Source organism: Protopterus annectens, chromosome 8.part0, assembly GCF_019279795.1.
Source record: "Protopterus annectens isolate FY-2018-M chromosome 8.part0, PAN1.0, whole genome shotgun sequence".
NCBI lineage: Eukaryota > Metazoa > Chordata > Ceratodontiformes > Protopteridae > Protopterus > Protopterus annectens.
Window position 1 is genome coordinate 523,645,776 of NC_056741.1, and position 17,050 is coordinate 523,662,825.

The window sequence follows — 17,050 nt, forward strand, 5'->3', positions numbered from 1 at the left end:
ATTAGGACCAGCTATTAAGCCCTGCAATACTGCAGTGGCAAAACCAGCTCTGGATTTAGAAAAAATAGGCATGTGGTAATGCTTGGTGAAGGTATGAACAGAGCTCCAGGTAGCAGCTTCTAGGATGTCCCTGATAGGGACCCCTCTGAGAAAGGTAGGTTTTCCATGGTGCTTATAGCAGAAATGAATGCAATGGGCTATCCATTTAGAAACGGTTTGCTTTGAAATGGCCTTTCCCTCTGTCTCTGCAGCAAAGCCAACTAGCAGCTGTTCAGATTTTCTGAGAGGCTGAGTCCTGTCCAAATAAAATCTAAGCTGTCTGTCCACGTCCAAAGAGTGCAGAATTCATTCTCCTTTGTTTTGTGGATTACGGAAAAAGGTAGGCAAATGAACTGACTGATTCAGGGCCACACTAGACACCACCTTGGGCATAAAGGAAGGATTGGTCCTGAGGGAGACCCTATCTGCATGAAAGATAATGAAGGGCTCCACTGCTATGAGGGCCTGTAATTCAGACACTCTTCTTTCTGAAGTGATGGCTAGAAGGAAGGCTGTTTTCCAAGAAAGGAATTTCAACTCTGCAGATGCAGCTGGCTCAAATGGAGGGAGAGTGAATTTTTCCAATACAAAGTTAAGGTCTCAGGCTGGAGTAGGGGCTCGCCTGGGGGGGGGGGGGTCTTAAATTTTTAGCCCCTCTGACGAATTGCCTTAACAGGGGGTGAGAGAAGAGGGGAGGTTCAGTATTATAATGTGCTGAAATTGCAGAGGCATGAATTTTAATTGACGAGAAGGATAGGCCCTTGTGGAGCATTTCTGTTAAGTACTGAAGAATATGAGGTAAACTGGGCACCGTAGTGCCCATACCCTGGGTCTGGCTCCAGGAACGGTATCTTTTCCACTTTTCAGCATAGGATTTTCTAGTACTAGGTCTCCTGGCTTCCAGGATGACCTCTAGCACCTGCTTACTGAGGGATGCTATTGGAGAGCTCAATGAATTAGCCAGGCTGCAAGGTTCAGGGTTTGAAGCTGAGGGTGCAGAATCTAGCCCGCCTGCTGGGACAGCAGGGAAGGGGTCTGAGGTAGGTGATATGGATCCAGCAGTATCATGCTGCACAAAAAGGGGTACCAGTGCTGGCAAGGCCAGTCTGGTGCAATAAGAAGTGTCCTTGGTTTGTCCTGTTTGATCTTTAGCAGAACCTTTGAGAGGAGAGGCAGAGGGGGGAAGGTATAAAACTAGAGGCTTTCCCAGGTAAAGGACAGGGCATCCATTTTCCAAGCTTGACTTTGGGGAATCCTTGTGCAGAATTTGTCCAATTGGTAGTTCGGGGGGGGGGGGGGGGGCAAAAGTACAGTTGTGTACACTTACATAAATGTAGATGTTTGAGTGTATTCACTGTTGCAGTCATTACATTTGGGTTATCTGCTTGCAGGTAGCTCTCAGTCGGCCTGATTAACAAAGTCTTGGGTCCTGCGTCGGTTGCTGTCCCTTCTTCCATGACGGCAGGTCATCAGGGGTATAAAACATGCAGCAGACACCATTACATCAGTTTTTCTTGCCCCAGATGGCAGGTGCCCCCCTAATGGGAAGCAATTCTACATAAAAGCACAAAGATATACCTCCAACAAAAAAGCAAATACACCAAAAAGGCTTTTAAGCATAGTAAAGGAAAGTAGAGGTATAGCCAAAAGAAGTTAGGGGACTGGAGGGAGAGTAACCAGGACTGCAACAGTGAATACACTCCAACATCTACATTTATGGTAAGTGTACACAACTGTACTATGTTCTTTGTGTTTCACTGTTGCAGTCATTACATTTGGGTAGCTTCCCAAAGCTATGGTTGGGAGGAGGAATTTAGATAGCATTAGGGCCAGCTATAAGGCCCTGCAAGACTGCAGTGGCAAAGCCAGCTCTGGATTTAGAGAAAATTGGCAAATAATAATGTTTGGTGAAAGTATGTACAGAACTCCAGGTAGCTTCTAGGATGTCCCTGGTAGGGATGCCTCTGAGAAAGGCTGTAGAGGTAGATGCAGCCCTGGTGGAGTGAGGTCTGATCTTCTGGGGGATAGGTTTTCCATGGTGCTTATAGCAGAAATTAATGCAATGGCTTATCCATTTAGAAATGGTTTGCTTTGAAATAGTCTTCCCCTCTGCCCCTGCAGCAAATGCCACCAGCAGTTGTTCAGATTTCCTTTTGAGGTTTAGTCCTGTCCAAGTAGAATCTAAGTTGTCTGTACACATCTAAGGAATGCAGTATCCGTTCCCCTTTATTCTGTGGATTGGAAAAGAAGGTTGTCAAATGAATGGACTGATTAAGAGCCACACTGGATAACACCTTGGGCATGAAGGATGGATTGGTTCTGAGGGACACCCTACCCGCATGAAAGATGATGAAAGGCTCCACTGCCATAAGGGCCTGTAATTCAGATAACCTTCTAGCTGAAGTGATTGCTAAAATGAAAGCTGTTTTCCAAGAAAGAAATTTTAAGTCTGCAGTAGCAACTGGCTCAAAAGGAGGTAGAGTGAGTTTTTCCAAGACAAAGTTAAGGTCCCAGGCAGGGGTTGGAGCTCTCCTGGGTGGCCTCTCTCAGGAACTGCTTGAGCAGTGGATGAGAGAAGAGGGGAGGTTCTGTGTTATAATGAGCTGAAATGGCTGAGACGTGGATTTTAATGGAGGAAAAAGACAGGCCCTTGTGAAGCATCTCAGTTAAGTATTGTAAAATCTGCGGTAAATTGGGCGCTGCTGTGCTCATCCCTTGAGATTGGTTCCAGGCACAGAATCTTTTCCATTTTTCAGCATAGGATTTTCTAGTACTAGGCTCCTTGCCTCTAAAATGATATCCATCACAGGTTTGCGGAGGGATGGTAAAGGAGAGATTAAGTAATTAGCCAGGCTGCAAGGATCAGTGTTGGAAGCGGAGGGTGTAGAATCTGGTTCTCCTGCTGAGACAGCAGGGAAGGAGTTTGAGGCAGGTGCCATGGAGATAACCATGACACACTGCGCAGGAGGGGGTACCAGTGTTGGTGTGGCCAGTCTGGAGCAATCAAAATCATACTTGGTTTGTCCTATTTGATTTTTAGTAGTACTTTGGAGAGCAGAGGTAGAGGGGGGAGCATAGACGGATAGGTTTTTCCAGCTGAAGGACAGAGCATCCACTTTCCAGGCTTGTTTGTGGGGAGTCCTTGTGCAAAATTTATCCAATTGGTAGTTCTGGGGAGAGGCAAACAGGTCTATATCTGGGCTCACCCATTTGCTTGTCAACATGTTGAAAATCCTTTGTTCCAGTTTCCACTCGTGTAGGTCCATGAGGTTTCTGCTTAGTCCGTCTGGCAGTGCATTTAATTTTCCTGGCAGGAATTGAGCTTGTAGGTGCACTTGGTAGCTCAAGGCTGTGTTCCACAATGCCATGGCTAGTCTGCAGAGGGGGTAAGAATGTGTACCACCACCTGCTTGTTTATGTACCACATAACAGTGGTGTTGTCTGTCTTTACAGTTAGCTGTCCTGGAAGAATGTGGTCCTTGAAGGCTGTCTGAGCATTCTGTACAGCTAACATTTCTTTTTGACTGATATGCAGGTGCATTTGACTTGGGTTCCATTTGCCCTGAATGCTCTTCCCTGCCAGGTGAACCCTCCATGCATAGTCTGATGCATCTGTTGTTAGGGTTTGGGCGGCAGAGGGTGGTGTGAAAGGTAGCCCCTTGTTTTGGTAGCAGACCTCTGCCCACCAAAGGAACTCCAGGCGTAGGCAATGTATGACAGGAATCACTGTTTCTAGGTCTTGAGAATGTTGACACCATAGGCTTTTTGGATACCATTGTAGTTTCCTCATATGCAATCTTGCATATGGAATTAGAAGAATGCAGAAGGCCATGAACCCCAAGGCTTGCAGTATTTGTCTTACAGATAAGCAGGGTTTTTGTGGCCACTTGTTTGAAGTAGGTTGTCAAATGAATTTGCTTTTTTGGCATGAGATAAGCCATCTGGGAAGTTGTATTCAAGCTTGCTCCCAGGAATATAATTTGGTGATAGGGTGCCAGGTGTGATTTCTTTTCATTTATGGTGCACCCCAGACAAGTTAGAACCCTTTTTACAAAGGCCAGATGATTCCAATGTATGTCCAGATATGGGTATATTTGAATATTTCTTTGCCTGCAAAATGCAATGACTGGAGCTAGGCACTTTGCGAATACCCTCGGTGCAGTAGATAAGGCAAAGGGCAGTGCAGAGAACTGATAATGCATGTAGCCTGCTTTGAGGAGTAGGTATCTTCTGCAAGATTCTCGGATTGGGATGTGCAGGTATGCTTCTTTTAAATCTAGTGTTGCCAACCAGGCATCTTTGCCTAGCATAGGAAGTAACTGAAGAGTCAGCATCTTGAATTTCAGAATCTCCAAAAAGGTGTTTAGAGTAGACAGTTCCAGGATAGGATGCCATGAATTGTCTTTTCTGGGTACCAGGAAAGGTCTCAAGTAAAAACCTTGTCCTTTTTCCTCTTCTGGTACCAGTTGAATAGCCCTCATGCTTAAGAGAGAAAGTACTTGTTTTTGGGTCTCTGCCCACTGATTTGGGGGTAGGTCTGGCCACCCACTTGGTGTTGGCAACTTGTTGAAGTGAAATCTGTATCCCTGGGACACTATTTAAAACGCATTTGTCTTGGGTAATGAGTTCCCAATTCTTTGTATGAAGAGCAACCCCCCCCCCCCCCGCTTGGAAATTTTAAAAGGAAGTCATTGAGACAGTTTACCATAGGGGGGAGTCTCATTATTCCTAGATTTGGAAGTGGAGGCCCCCCACTGCTTAGTTCTGCGAGTCCCCTGGGACTGAAACCTGGGGTTTTTGCTGTGTCTGGGTTTGGCTTGAGAAGACCTTGAAGGGGCTGAAAAGGACCATTTCTTAAAAGGCCAGTGCCTGCTAAATCTAGGAGGCTGAACTTGTAAAAAATCTTTAACAGTTTGCATAGATTTAGCTTTATCTTCCATCTTTTTAAGAACTTCCTCAGCCTTGTTGCCAAACAGGCGGTCCTGATTTAAAGGAGCATCCAACAATTTCACTTTAACATGATCAGGTAAAGATTGCTTCTTAAGCCAAGCATGCCTTCTAAGCACAGACCCAGTAACAGCAGCCCTGCAAGAGGCCTCTAATAAATCAAAACCACATTGCAAAGTAGGTTTTCCAACTTGTTAGTCAGAATGCATTAAATCCTGTAATTATTTATTTTCCACACAGTCAGGAATCAACATAATTTTCTGTTTAAGCAGTCCAATAACGTTGCTGATATTTTAATATATGAAACTGGCAGTTTAAAGCCCTAATGGCCAAGGTTGCAGAAGTGTAAACTTTCTTATCCCATCTATCCAGTGCCCTGCTCTATCAGAAGGGGTAAGATTTTTAGCAGTACAAGCCTTAATGCCCTTGGGCCCTTGTGAAATAGTCTCTGGATAGTACAGTTGTGTACACCTACCATAAATGTAGATGTTCGAGTGTCTTCACTGTTGCAGTCATGACTGTAGGGTTCTCCCCTGCTGGCAGGCAGCCCTCGGTCGGCCAGAATCCCAAAGTCTGGGTCCGGCGTCGGCTGTTCAACCATGCTCCCTGACGTCAGAGCGCCAGGAGTATAAAGCTGACAGCCGATGCCATCTTCTCCAGTTTTTCTTGCACCAGATGTCAGTAGTCTCAAAATGAAAAAGGTCCCATAACTTTTGCAAATACACCTCAGAAGAAAGGTGAAAAAAGGAAATACACAAAAGTAAAAATAAGAGGGGACAGGAGGGAGGGAAACCCAGACTGCAACAGTGAAGACACTCGAACATCTACATTTATGGTAGGTGTACACAACTGTACTATGTTCATCGTGTTTCACTGTTGCAGTCATGACTGTAGGGTAGAATCCCAAAGCTGAAAGAAAGGGAGGTGGTCATAAAGAGGAAGGGGCGGCTAAAAGGCCCTGCAAGACTGCAGAGGCAAAGCCTGCCCTAGACTTAGAGTAGAGAGGTAGATTGTAGTGCTTAGAAAAAGTATGCACTGAACTCCAAGTTGCAGCTTCCAAAATGTCCTTGGTTGGAACTCCCCTGAGGAAGGCCGCAGAAGTGGCAGCAGCTCTGGTTGAATGAGTCCGTATACTCCCTGGGATTTGCTTTCCATGGTGAGAATAACAAAATCTGATTCCATGAGCAATCCACTTAGAAATGGTCTGTTTTGAAATGGCTTTACCTTGGGAACTTGAAGCATAAGAAACACACAATTGCTCTGATTTTCTGATGTCCTTGGTTCTGTTCAGGTAAAAACGTAGTTTTCTGTGTACATCCAAGGAATGTAAGATCCTTTCCTCTTTATTTTGAGGAGTGGGGAAAAATGTTGGCAAGTGGATAGTTTGATTTAAAGCCACTTTGGAAACCACCTTAGGCATAAAGGTAGGATTAGTCCTCAAAGATACCCTGTCTTGATGAAAAATAATATAAGGTTCCACAGCCATAAGAGCTTGTAACTCTGAAACTCTCCTGGCAGAGGTTAGGGCTAACAGGATAGCTGTCTTCCAAGATAAAAACTTGATGTCAGAAGAGGCAGCAGGCTCAAAAGGAGGCAAGGTTAGTTTTTCCAAAACATAGTTGAGATCCCAAGCAGGAATGGGAGGAGATCTAGGAGGTCTTAAGTTCTTAGCTCCTCTGAGAAACTGTCTCACAAGCTGGTGGGAAAAGATGGGAGGGTCTGTATTATAATGAGCAGAAATAGCAGAGGCATGTATCTTAATGGAAGAGAAAGAGAGACCCTTATGTGAGAGATCTGTCAAGTAAAGTAAAATTAAAGTAATGTTAGGAAGAAGATGATCAGAATCCTGAGCCTGCATCCAGGAACAAAATCTTTTCCATTTTCCTGCATAAGATTTTCTAGTGCTAGGACGTCTGGCTTCTAAAATGACATCCATAACCTGCTTGGGCAGTAAAGAAGAAATCAAAGGCCCTGGATTAACCAGGCCGCCAGGCTGAGAGTTCTGACATGAGAGTGTAGAACCTGACCCTGATGTTGGGACAGAAGGTTCGGAGACAGAGGTAAAACCCAAGGGGGCTCCAGGCATAGTTTTTTTTAGAGTTGGATACCAAAACTGCCGAGGCCAATTTGGAGCCAGCAAGATCATCATCTTGGGCTTGTCCTGTTTTATCTTCAATAAAACCCGTGGAAGAGGCGGAAAGGCATATCCCGAGAGGTTCCTCCAACTGAATGACAGGGCGTCCACTTTCCAAGCTTCTCTGTGGAAAGTCCTGGTGCAAAAATTCTGTAGTTGATGATTGAGATGGGATGCAAAGAGGTCTATGTGAGGACATCCCCAGACTGCTGTTATCATCCTGACTATTTTGGTGTCCAGCATCCACTCGTGTGGATCCAAAAGGTTTCTGCTCAAACTGTCTGCCAGGAAGTTTTGTTTCCCTGGTAGAAACTGAGCTTGAAGATACAGATTGCAAGCTAGAGCTGTGTTCCATAGATCCATGGCTAGTCTGCAAAGGGGGTAGGAATGAGATCCCCCTTGCTTGTTTATGTACCACATAACTGTGGTGTTGTCTGTCCGTATTAGCAGTTGTCCTGGTTGTAAAAGATTCCTGAAGGCCAATAGAGCTTTCTGAACGGCTAACATTTCCTTTAAATTGATATGCAGGTGCTTCTGATCCTTTATCCAAAGGCCCTGCAAACAATTGCCCTGAAAATGGGCTCCCCAGGCATAATCCGAAGCGTCCGTGGTTAGAATCTGAGTGGCAGGAGGCAGACGGAAGGGTTTCCCTTTGTTTAGAGCACATGCCCTGGACCACCAAAGAAATTCCTTTTGAAGGCAAGGAAGGACAGAGATCAGTATGTCCAAACTGTGGCAATGCTTAGACCATACACTTTTTAGGTACCATTGTATTTTCCTCATGTGTAGTCTTGCATATGGTACGAGAAGGATGCAGGAGGCCATGTAACCCAAAGCCTGCAGGAATTTCCTTGCAGATAGTTGAGTTAGAGTTGCCAAGGTTCTGAAAGTTGAAGCCAGCTGTAATTGTTTTTCGGATGTCAAAAATGCCATCTGGGTTGTGGTGTTTAGAAGTGCACCCAGAAAAGTTATCTGTTGTGATGGTGTCAAATTTGACTTTTTTATGTTTACAGAGAATCCCAGGAACTTGAGGAGTTTCTGTACAAATTCTAGATGCTGGAGTAAGACATCCTTGCTGTCTGCCTGAATTAGACAATCGTCCAGATAAGGGTAAATTTGAATCCCCTTGAGTCTGCAGTAAGCTACTACTGGAGCCAGGCATTTGGTGAAGACCCTGGGCGCAGTAGACAATCCAAAGGGCAGCACAGAGAATTGAAAGTGCCTCGATCCGGCCTTGAACCTGAGGCATTTTCTGCGATCCTGCCTGATGGGAATGTGTAAATATGCCTCCTTTAAATCCAATGTTACCATCCATGCATCTTTGGACAGCATTGGAAGTAGCTGCTGTAGAGTAAGCATCTTGAATTTTGGAATCTCTAGAAAGGTGTTCAAGACCGACAGATCCAGAATGGGTCTCCATGAGTTTTGCTTCCTTGGGACTAGAAAGAACCTTGAGTAAAAACCCTTTCCCATCTCTGAAAGAGGAACCAGTTCTATGGCATTCATAGCCAAAAGAGCTTCCACCTGGTTTAAGGCCTCCGTCCATTGATGTTTTGGAAGGTCTGGCCATCTGCTTGGCCTTGGCAAGGTATGAAAATGGAATTTGTAGCCTCTTAAAACCACATCCAAAACCCATTTGTCTTGGGTTATCTGAGTCCAATTTTGATAAAAAATGGAGAGTTTTCCTCCGAGAGGGGCTTCCAGGCAAGAAGTTCCTGTAGCCCAACAGAGGGAGTCATTGAGTTTGTTTCCTTTGAGATTGTGACCTGTCCTCTCCTCCCCTAGGAGTGGAAGCAGTTCACTGTCTTGGTCTATAAGCAGCTTGTGTTTGAGGCCTCCCTCTGGAGCGTCTATATCTACCCCTCTTAGGCCTGTCTGAAGTGGGAAAGGACCAATTTTTGAAGGCCAATTCCTGCTAAATCTAGGTGGCTGTACTTGTAAGAAATCTTTAACTGTTTGCATGGATTTCGCCTTATCCTCCATCTTTTTAATCACCTCTTCAGCTTTTGATCCAAACAAAACATTATGCTGAACAGGAGCATCCAATAATTTAGCCTTTACTTGTTCAGGTAAATTTTGTTCCTTTAGCCATGCATGCCTTCTAATGACTGTGCCAGAGGCCGCAGCCCTACAAGAAGCCTCCAAGGCATCAAATCCACAGTGTAAACCATGCTTCCCAACCTGTTCAGTAGCATGCAATAAGTCATGTAATTCCTTATCATCTGCACAGGCAGAAATGGAAGTAAGCTTTTGTTTTAAGACAGACAAGAGAAATTGCTGGTATTTAAGCATATGAAACTGACAGTTTAAAGCCCTAATGGACAAAGTAGCAGAAGTGTACACCTTTTTGCCCCATCTTTCTAAAGATCGAGAATCCTTCTCAGTAGGAATGAGATTTTTGGCAGAAGCGGCCTTAACTCCCTTAGGGCCCTGAGAAATGGTTTCAGGGTCAGCAGCAGGGTTCTTGTATAAAAACCTGATGGGAATCAGGAACCCTGTAATATCTATCAGGCTTAATAGGAGCAGGAGGAAAAGAGTCAGGGGTTACGTTAGCCTCCGAAAAGGCATCATCCACAATATCCAAAACAGGAGGAATAGCCAGGGGTCTATGTTGGGGAAGAAGAAGAAAATCCCTCAGTCTTTTCTTGGATTCCGAATACTCCTGTCCTTCCCAGTGGAAATGTTCCCTCATTTCATGCAAAGTTTCCCCAAAAGAGAAATCCTCAGGGGGAGAAGCTGAAGGGATGGATTCTTCAGCATCAGAATCCTCATAAGGAGGGAAAGAATATTCCTGATCAGAAGAAGAAAGAGGAAACAGAAGCCTGATCAGAGGAATCAGAATAAACATCCTGCCTTGGCCTTTTGTCTGGAGGGGGATGTGAACCCCTAATCATAGTAAGTAAATCCTCCGCCATCTTGAGTAACTGTTTCTGTGACTTGGGAGCCGGATCAGAAGAGGCCTGTGTTGAAGTCTTTGATTTAGAAGGAGTCTTTGCCTTTGTCTTTGGCTTTGCCTTTACTAGTAGCTGAGTAGGCTTGAAGACCCCTTCGGAAGCCGGTACCTGCACAGCGGCTCCGGACCCATCCGAAGGAGCATTGTCCGAAGGTCCTGCAACAGAAATATTTAAAGGCCTGGTTGGCTCCTCATGAGAGTCCGTTTCGGCCGTCGGTTCTGAAATGGCCGACGACTGGGGCTGCAAAAGCACCTCACTGACGACGGCCGAACCTGAAGCTGGCTCCGCTTGTGCGCTATCATCAGATTTGGACCTCGGAGGCCTGTCTTTATCCTTGCGACATTTGTGAACTCCGGTAGTCGGGACCGTATCCGACGACATTTTGTAGTTAAAGCGCCTACCGAAGTAATGAAAAGCAAAATCGTACCTTCGCTTAATTGTACGTTGATTGAATCTAGCACAAAACCGACAACTAGCTATGTCGTGGTCAGGGCCCAAGCAAGGAATACAGTAAGAATGAAAAATCCTTATGAGGTATTTGCTTCCCACATGAAATACAATTATTAACTTTTTCTGACATCGGAGTGGAGCAAGAAAAAGTTTCCTAACGGGTACTTAGCTTTGAGTGGAGAAGAAAGTCTTCGGACCGAAGTATATAGAAAAATTTGTCAGGAGTCAACCGACCGGCACTTGTGAACTGCTGTCACCGCACGGCAAGAAAGACTGGAGAAGATGGCGTCGGCTGTCAGCTTTATACTCCTGGCGCTCTGACGTCAGGGAGCATGGTTGAACAGCCGACGCCGGACCCAGACTTTGGGATTCTGGCCGACCGAGGGCTGCCTGCCGGCAGGGGAGAACCCTACAGTCATGACTGCAACAGTGAAACACGATGAACATCTGCAATAGGATTTTTGAAAAGGAACTTGTGGGACTCATGGACCCTACAGCATCTGTCAGGTTTTCTGGGAGCAGGAGGCAGGGAATCAGGGGCCAAACTAGATTCCGAGAAAGCATCATCAACAACGTCTAGTACAGGAGGAATAGCTAAAGGCCTATGCTGAGGTAGGAGAAGGAAATCCCTAAGCATCTTTTTTGAATCAGAAAAATCCTGGCTTTCCCAGTGGAAATGCTCCCTTAGAGTATTGTAAGGTTTCCCCAAAAGAAAAATCCTCAGGAGGGGAAGCAGAGGGAATAGAGTCCTCTGCATCAGAATCCTAATAAGTAGGTAAGGGCAAATCCAGATCAGAAGTCAGAAAAAAAAACAGAATCCTGACCAGAAGATTCATAATCAACTTCAGTCCTAGGCCTCTTAGAAGGGTGGGGGGGGTTGGCTACCTCTGATTAGAGTTATTAGATCTTCAGCCATTCTTATTCATTTGTTTTTTAGGCATAGAGGCCTGAGCATGTGGCCTGGGCATCGTTTTTTTTTAGACATGGATCAAGATTTAGGCCTAAGTAATGAAGGAGGTGTTGATTTAATATGCAAGTCTGTAGGGCCTGAATACACCCTCAAAAGCCGGTGCCTGCACAGAGGCTCCGGACCCATCCAAGGTAGAGACATCCGCGGGTTCCATAGATGAAGCATCTCGTGGCATACCGGACTCCGAATGGGTCTCAGTAGAGGCCTGCGAATCAGAAGTAGTGGGTATCAGGGGCTGCGAAAGCGCCTCACTGAGTACCGGCGAACTGGCGACTAGCTTAGGAGAAGCGTCGTTGGCAGCTATGGACCTAGGCGGCCTGTCTCTGTCTTTATCTTTGCGTTTTTTCAGAATGTCGGTAGTTGGATGGCTTACCGAAGACATAACTGGATAATTGAACCGAGTACCAAAATATTTAGAAGTGTAAACTTACTGACGACGAATAGTTCGTTGTTTAAATAAAGCACAAAATCGACAGCGAGGTACATTGTGGTCAGGGCCTAGGCAAGGAATACAGTACTAATGAAAATCTTTATGAGGTATTTTTTTTCCACAAGAAATACAATTACTGACTTACTGACATCGGTTTAGAGCAAGAAAAAGTTTCCCCAACGGGGTACTTATCTTTGGTTGAAGACTTCGGTTCTGAAACTCGAAAATGAAAATTTCAGGAGTTGGCCGACCGGCACTTGCGAACTACTACTGCTTCCAGCACCGCACGGCAAGAAAGACTGATGTAATGGTGTCGGCTGCATACTTTATACCCCTGAAGTCATGGAAGATGAGACAGCAACTGACACATTACCCAAGACTTTGATAAGCAGGCTGAGTGAGGGCTACTGCAAGCAGATAACCCAAATGTGATGACTGCAACAGTGAAACATGAAGAACATCTATAAAGGATTTGGACCCCCTTCTGATTCCTGTTGTAGGATTCTGAGGAGTCTCAACCTGAAAGCCCATGGCAGACCATGTTTTCCCTTCTTGCTCACATCTCTGCAGTTTGTCTTTTACCAAACGTCCATATAAAGAGGGATCTACCATAAGGGTCATAGGAGTACAATGTCTTAAAGTTATCTCAAAGGCTCAGCCAAGCATGACCACTCACTGTAACACCGGTCCCTGATACTCTAGCTGCTCCACTTAATGCACTGTGTAAACAAATGCATGAACAGAAAGAAGATGTTTAACACTGTGGCTATGCAAGCCTTGATCAGTATCCTGAACTCAGGTGTGGGTGGGCTTTCTCAAAAAGTCTAAATCCTGCTCTGTTAGATCTCTTTTCATATATGTGGCATGGCTCAACTTACCAGTGGAATAGACGTACTTCTACATTCTGTCCAGCACTCAACTCCTTGTTCAGCATATGTACCATCTGACAAATCTCTCCTAGTGTCTGCCACTACAATCATGGAGTCCTCCAGAGGGCCCTTGGTCCAGTGATGTCAATCCTGATAGGAACGAGAGTCCACTGAGGCTATCGTGCTCTATGGTGGTCAAGTCTATAAAATGGTCAACAGGAAGCTCCACCTAGGAGACAATGTGTGCAGTCCAAAAAACCTCAAACACCACCTCCTTAGCCTTAGAGTCAGTGGCCTTGGGCTTGGTCAGTGGAGCAAATTGCGTTTGACAAACTAATTCAAGGACTTCTCAAAAGCCGACTCTTCAGGATTGGATTCAATCATTCAAGTCTCTGCCTGAGGTTAATGACTCCCGGGGGTGGCACACATACATTCTTTTGCATTTTCTTTTCCTGGAAATATCAAGGGAGGATTGTCTGAATCAACAGATAACTCAGCAGCATGGAAACTGGGAAGCCTTAACAAGCCTCCAAAGACTTAAACTTTTTCCAAGGGATAACTGATGAGACGACTGAAGAACTGTCTGCTGCATGCCTGGGACTGGAGTTGATAAGGGTGGATGCTCTGTAAACATTCTCAAAGCAGTCATCCTCCCTAGAACATGGAAGACCAATCTAGCATCTACCAGCATCAGAGAGCCTCAATCTGGTAACACATCTGTCCCCAATGAAGTGGACATATGTTTACTACCACAATGTTGGACAGCAGTTACGTGAACTGGGGTGGTTGAAAGGCTGTTTTCAAATTCACATAAAGCCGATCCGGAAAATGTTCAAGTCCACAATGGCAAAGTGCATTCGCTGTTGTGAGGTTAACATTTTGACTGGAGATCGCATTACAGTGGGGATCAGGAAATTTACTCTTTTCCCTCACTATAGTGTGATCTAAGAGTTGGAATATATAATTAGTAGGGGATGTAGAGGGGGCTTGTCCCCTGCAAAACATTTACAGGAAATCACCGGATGTCAAGGTAAGTTGGGTAATGTTGAATTCAAATTATCAACATTACCGCTTTCATTGTTTTGAGTGAATGATGTTTTCATTTCCGACTTTTTTTTTTTTTTTTTTTTGAGCAAGTCATTACTCGAAAAACTGTTTCAGCATTTTGATAGCAAACAGTGGATGTAATCAGCTATGAAGAAGGCAGCATCAGCAAACCAAAGGCCTTAAATAATACGCATTCCACTAGTAAATGTGCTGGCCCCAAACAAACCACACAAAGATCATGGATGTTCTGTTCTGAGATTGTGTGACCACACTAGCTGCACCTCTTGAATACCTTCTGCATCAGGGATACTACAAATAAACTAAACAGTTGAAGGACAAAATAGTTTCTCCCAAATTGAAAGTATTTATACAGTTAAATACACAAATTCTAGACAAGGACAACCGTACTGAAAAGTCAAGGAAGAAAGTCTTACAAGATGGCATTAGGCCTCCTCACCTAATGCTGATAAAGGAGCACAGTAAACTTTTTTTTTTTTTAGCAGACAGTAGCAGTAAGGAGTAGGAAAAAAGTAATGAGCAATAAAGAAAGAAGGGTTTACAAGCGCTAAGATTAGTAAATGAAAAAATATGGAACAACTTCTTGGGGCACACATACGTACTATGGCTTAGGTGGCAAGATTTGCGGGCAGAGACAACACGGGAATTATGGAAGTTTTGCTTACGGAGTTCGAGGTAAGGAGCACTAACCAAAAGGGCCATATATGATCCGATGAGTGGTTCGCTTCCCAGTCAGACTGGATGGACTGAATGAAACAGGATATTTAATTTCTCCAAAACAAAATTCTGATCCTGTGATAGACCCACCTGTTTCCATAATGGTCTAGGTCTAATATGTTAACACACCTTTTAAAATCTGTTTCACTTACAAAAAGTGTAAAGAGGAGGACTAATAGCAGGCAAGATGAAATGACCAAAGTTGTATTTTAATAGAAGTACAAGATTCTTCAAATGCTGTACTGTGCACAAGGAAGGTGTCCTTCTCATTGATTTCAAGTACCAGTTTTATTACTCCAAACTCCTTAAAGAAGGGTATCTGTCCACTCCCTAACATGTCATTCCAAATCACTGTTCCCTACTGACTTATCCCTTACTTTAGAATCAGTACAACTACCTTTTTCCATGTCACCTGTCAAAAATTGAAACAATTTGGGGTTTTAACTAAGCTGAAGAGACCAGCCATGTTCTTCAGCTACAAGATAAATGTGCAAGAAAATATAATAGCAGAATGCACTGCACACAATTTATTCACAGTGATTATTTTGCTACTGTGATACTGGCTGTAAATGCTGATAAACCTAATTCATATGCAACATAACATACAGTTACCTTCTATAGTTTTGTCCAGATGCACGGAATAACACTGACTAGTTGCTCCCATAGTCTTCAGCAAAGGGAGCATCTATCATCTAGCTGGGCAGTTAACCACACTTTAGCCTGTAGCATACTTAATTACTCTGAGTTCAAGAGCTGTCTATTAACTCTTGAAAGTGGCAAGCAACAAGAACAAACTGCAACATGCATTTATTAAGAAAATGTTACCTATGGGCATTCAGCCTACCCTCAAAAGAAAAGAAGGTAGAAAATTCTGTACCACTGTTACAATAAAAGGTATTTAATAACAGTAAAATTAATGCTCTGAAAAAAAAAAGCAATTTTCTTTGAAAATGATTAGGCATACAAAATTTCTGTACAACTTCAACTTTCAATTTTTTCATCCCACCTTGCTGTCCATCCTGCATTGTTACTATGAATGGCTGGGCCAAGCCACTGTTTGGTATAGTTGTCTGAAGATTACCCAGTGGCACTCCGTCTGTTACTATGGTGATCACTCGCTGACCTGCATTTCCAACAACCTGTTGTATTGCTGAGTCAACAGAGTCTGTGGTTATCACTTCTTCCAAGCCTCCAAAACAAGAAGAAAACAAAAAGTTACATGTTTCACAACTTAAAAACAGTTAAGGTAACCAGTGTAACCATTCTTTTCTCACTATGCTGTAAAATGTCAGCTTCTGCAATAAGAAATTACAGAATGACAAGTATGGTTAACAGAAGATAAAGTACACAGAGGCATTCTAAAAAAGGACTGCTTAACTTTGTACACAATATTAACTTGCTAGATAAGTCTGCACCAGAAAGTACAGTTTTATACACTTACCATAAATGTAGACGTTAGACTGTATTCACTGTTGCAGTCATCACATTTGTGTTATCCCTGCCAGGGTAGCCCTCAGTCGGCCCGAATACCAGAGGCTTAGTATTTCTGCATCAGTTGCCGTCGCTCCAGGACTGACGTCAAGTCGTCAGTGGTATAAAATAAGGCAGCCGAGAGGGAGCTAGGTTATGGTGGAAAAACACCACCAGAAGAAAGTAATTACCAAACGTTCCTTGTACGGAGAGAGAGAGAGAGAGAGAGAGAAAGTAATTACCAAACGTTCCTTGTACGGAGAGGGAGAGAGGGAGAGAGAAAGTAATTACCAAACGTTCCTTGTACGGAGAGAGAAAGTAATTACCAAACGTTCCTTGTACGGAGAGAGAGAGAGAGAGAGAAAGTAATTACCAAACGTTCCTTGTACGGAGAGAGAAAGTAATTACCAAACGTTCCTTGTACGGAGAGAGAGAGAGAGAGAGAAAGTAATTACCAAACGTTCCTTGTACGGAGAGAGAGAGAGAAAGTAATTACCAAACGTTCCTTGTACGGAGAGAGAGAGAGAAAGTAATTACCAAACATTCCTTGTACGGAGAGAGAGAGAGAGAGAGAGAAAGAAAGTAATTACCAAACGTTCCTTGTACGGAGAGAGAGAGAGAGAGAGAGAGAGAGAGAAAGTAATTACCAAACGTTCCTTGTACGGAGAGAGAGAGAGAGAGAAAGTAATTACCAAACATTCCTTGTATGGAGTGAGAGAGAGAGAGAGAGAGAGAAAGTAAGTAATTACCAAACGTTCCTTGTACGGAGAGACAGAGAAAGTAATTACCAAACGTTCCTTGTACGGAGAGAGAGAGAGAGAGAGAAAGTAATTACCAAACGTTCCTTGTACGGAGAGAGAGAGAGAGAAAGTAATTACCAAACATTCCTTGTACGGAGACAGAGAAAGTAATTACCAAACGTTCCTTGTACGGAGAGAGAGAAAGTAATTACCAAACGTTCCTTGTAAGGAGAGAGAGAGAAAGTAATTACCAAACGTTCCTTGT

General features: G+C 44.0%; 1 protein-coding gene across 3 annotated transcripts in view; it reads right to left on the reverse strand.

Annotated features, from left to right (window-relative positions):
* The window catches only part of GABPB2 (GA binding protein transcription factor subunit beta 2), a 1,188,026-nt gene that overhangs the window by 178,671 nt on the left and 992,305 nt on the right, over positions 1 to 17,050 (reverse strand). For all 3 annotated transcript variants that reach the window (XM_044080023.1, XM_044080025.1, XM_044080024.1), the window contains exon 7: positions 15,582 to 15,764. In XM_044080023.1, the coding sequence (XP_043935958.1) occupies positions 15,582 to 15,764 (183 nt within the window). The remainder of the gene's footprint in view (positions 1 to 15,581; positions 15,765 to 17,050) is intronic.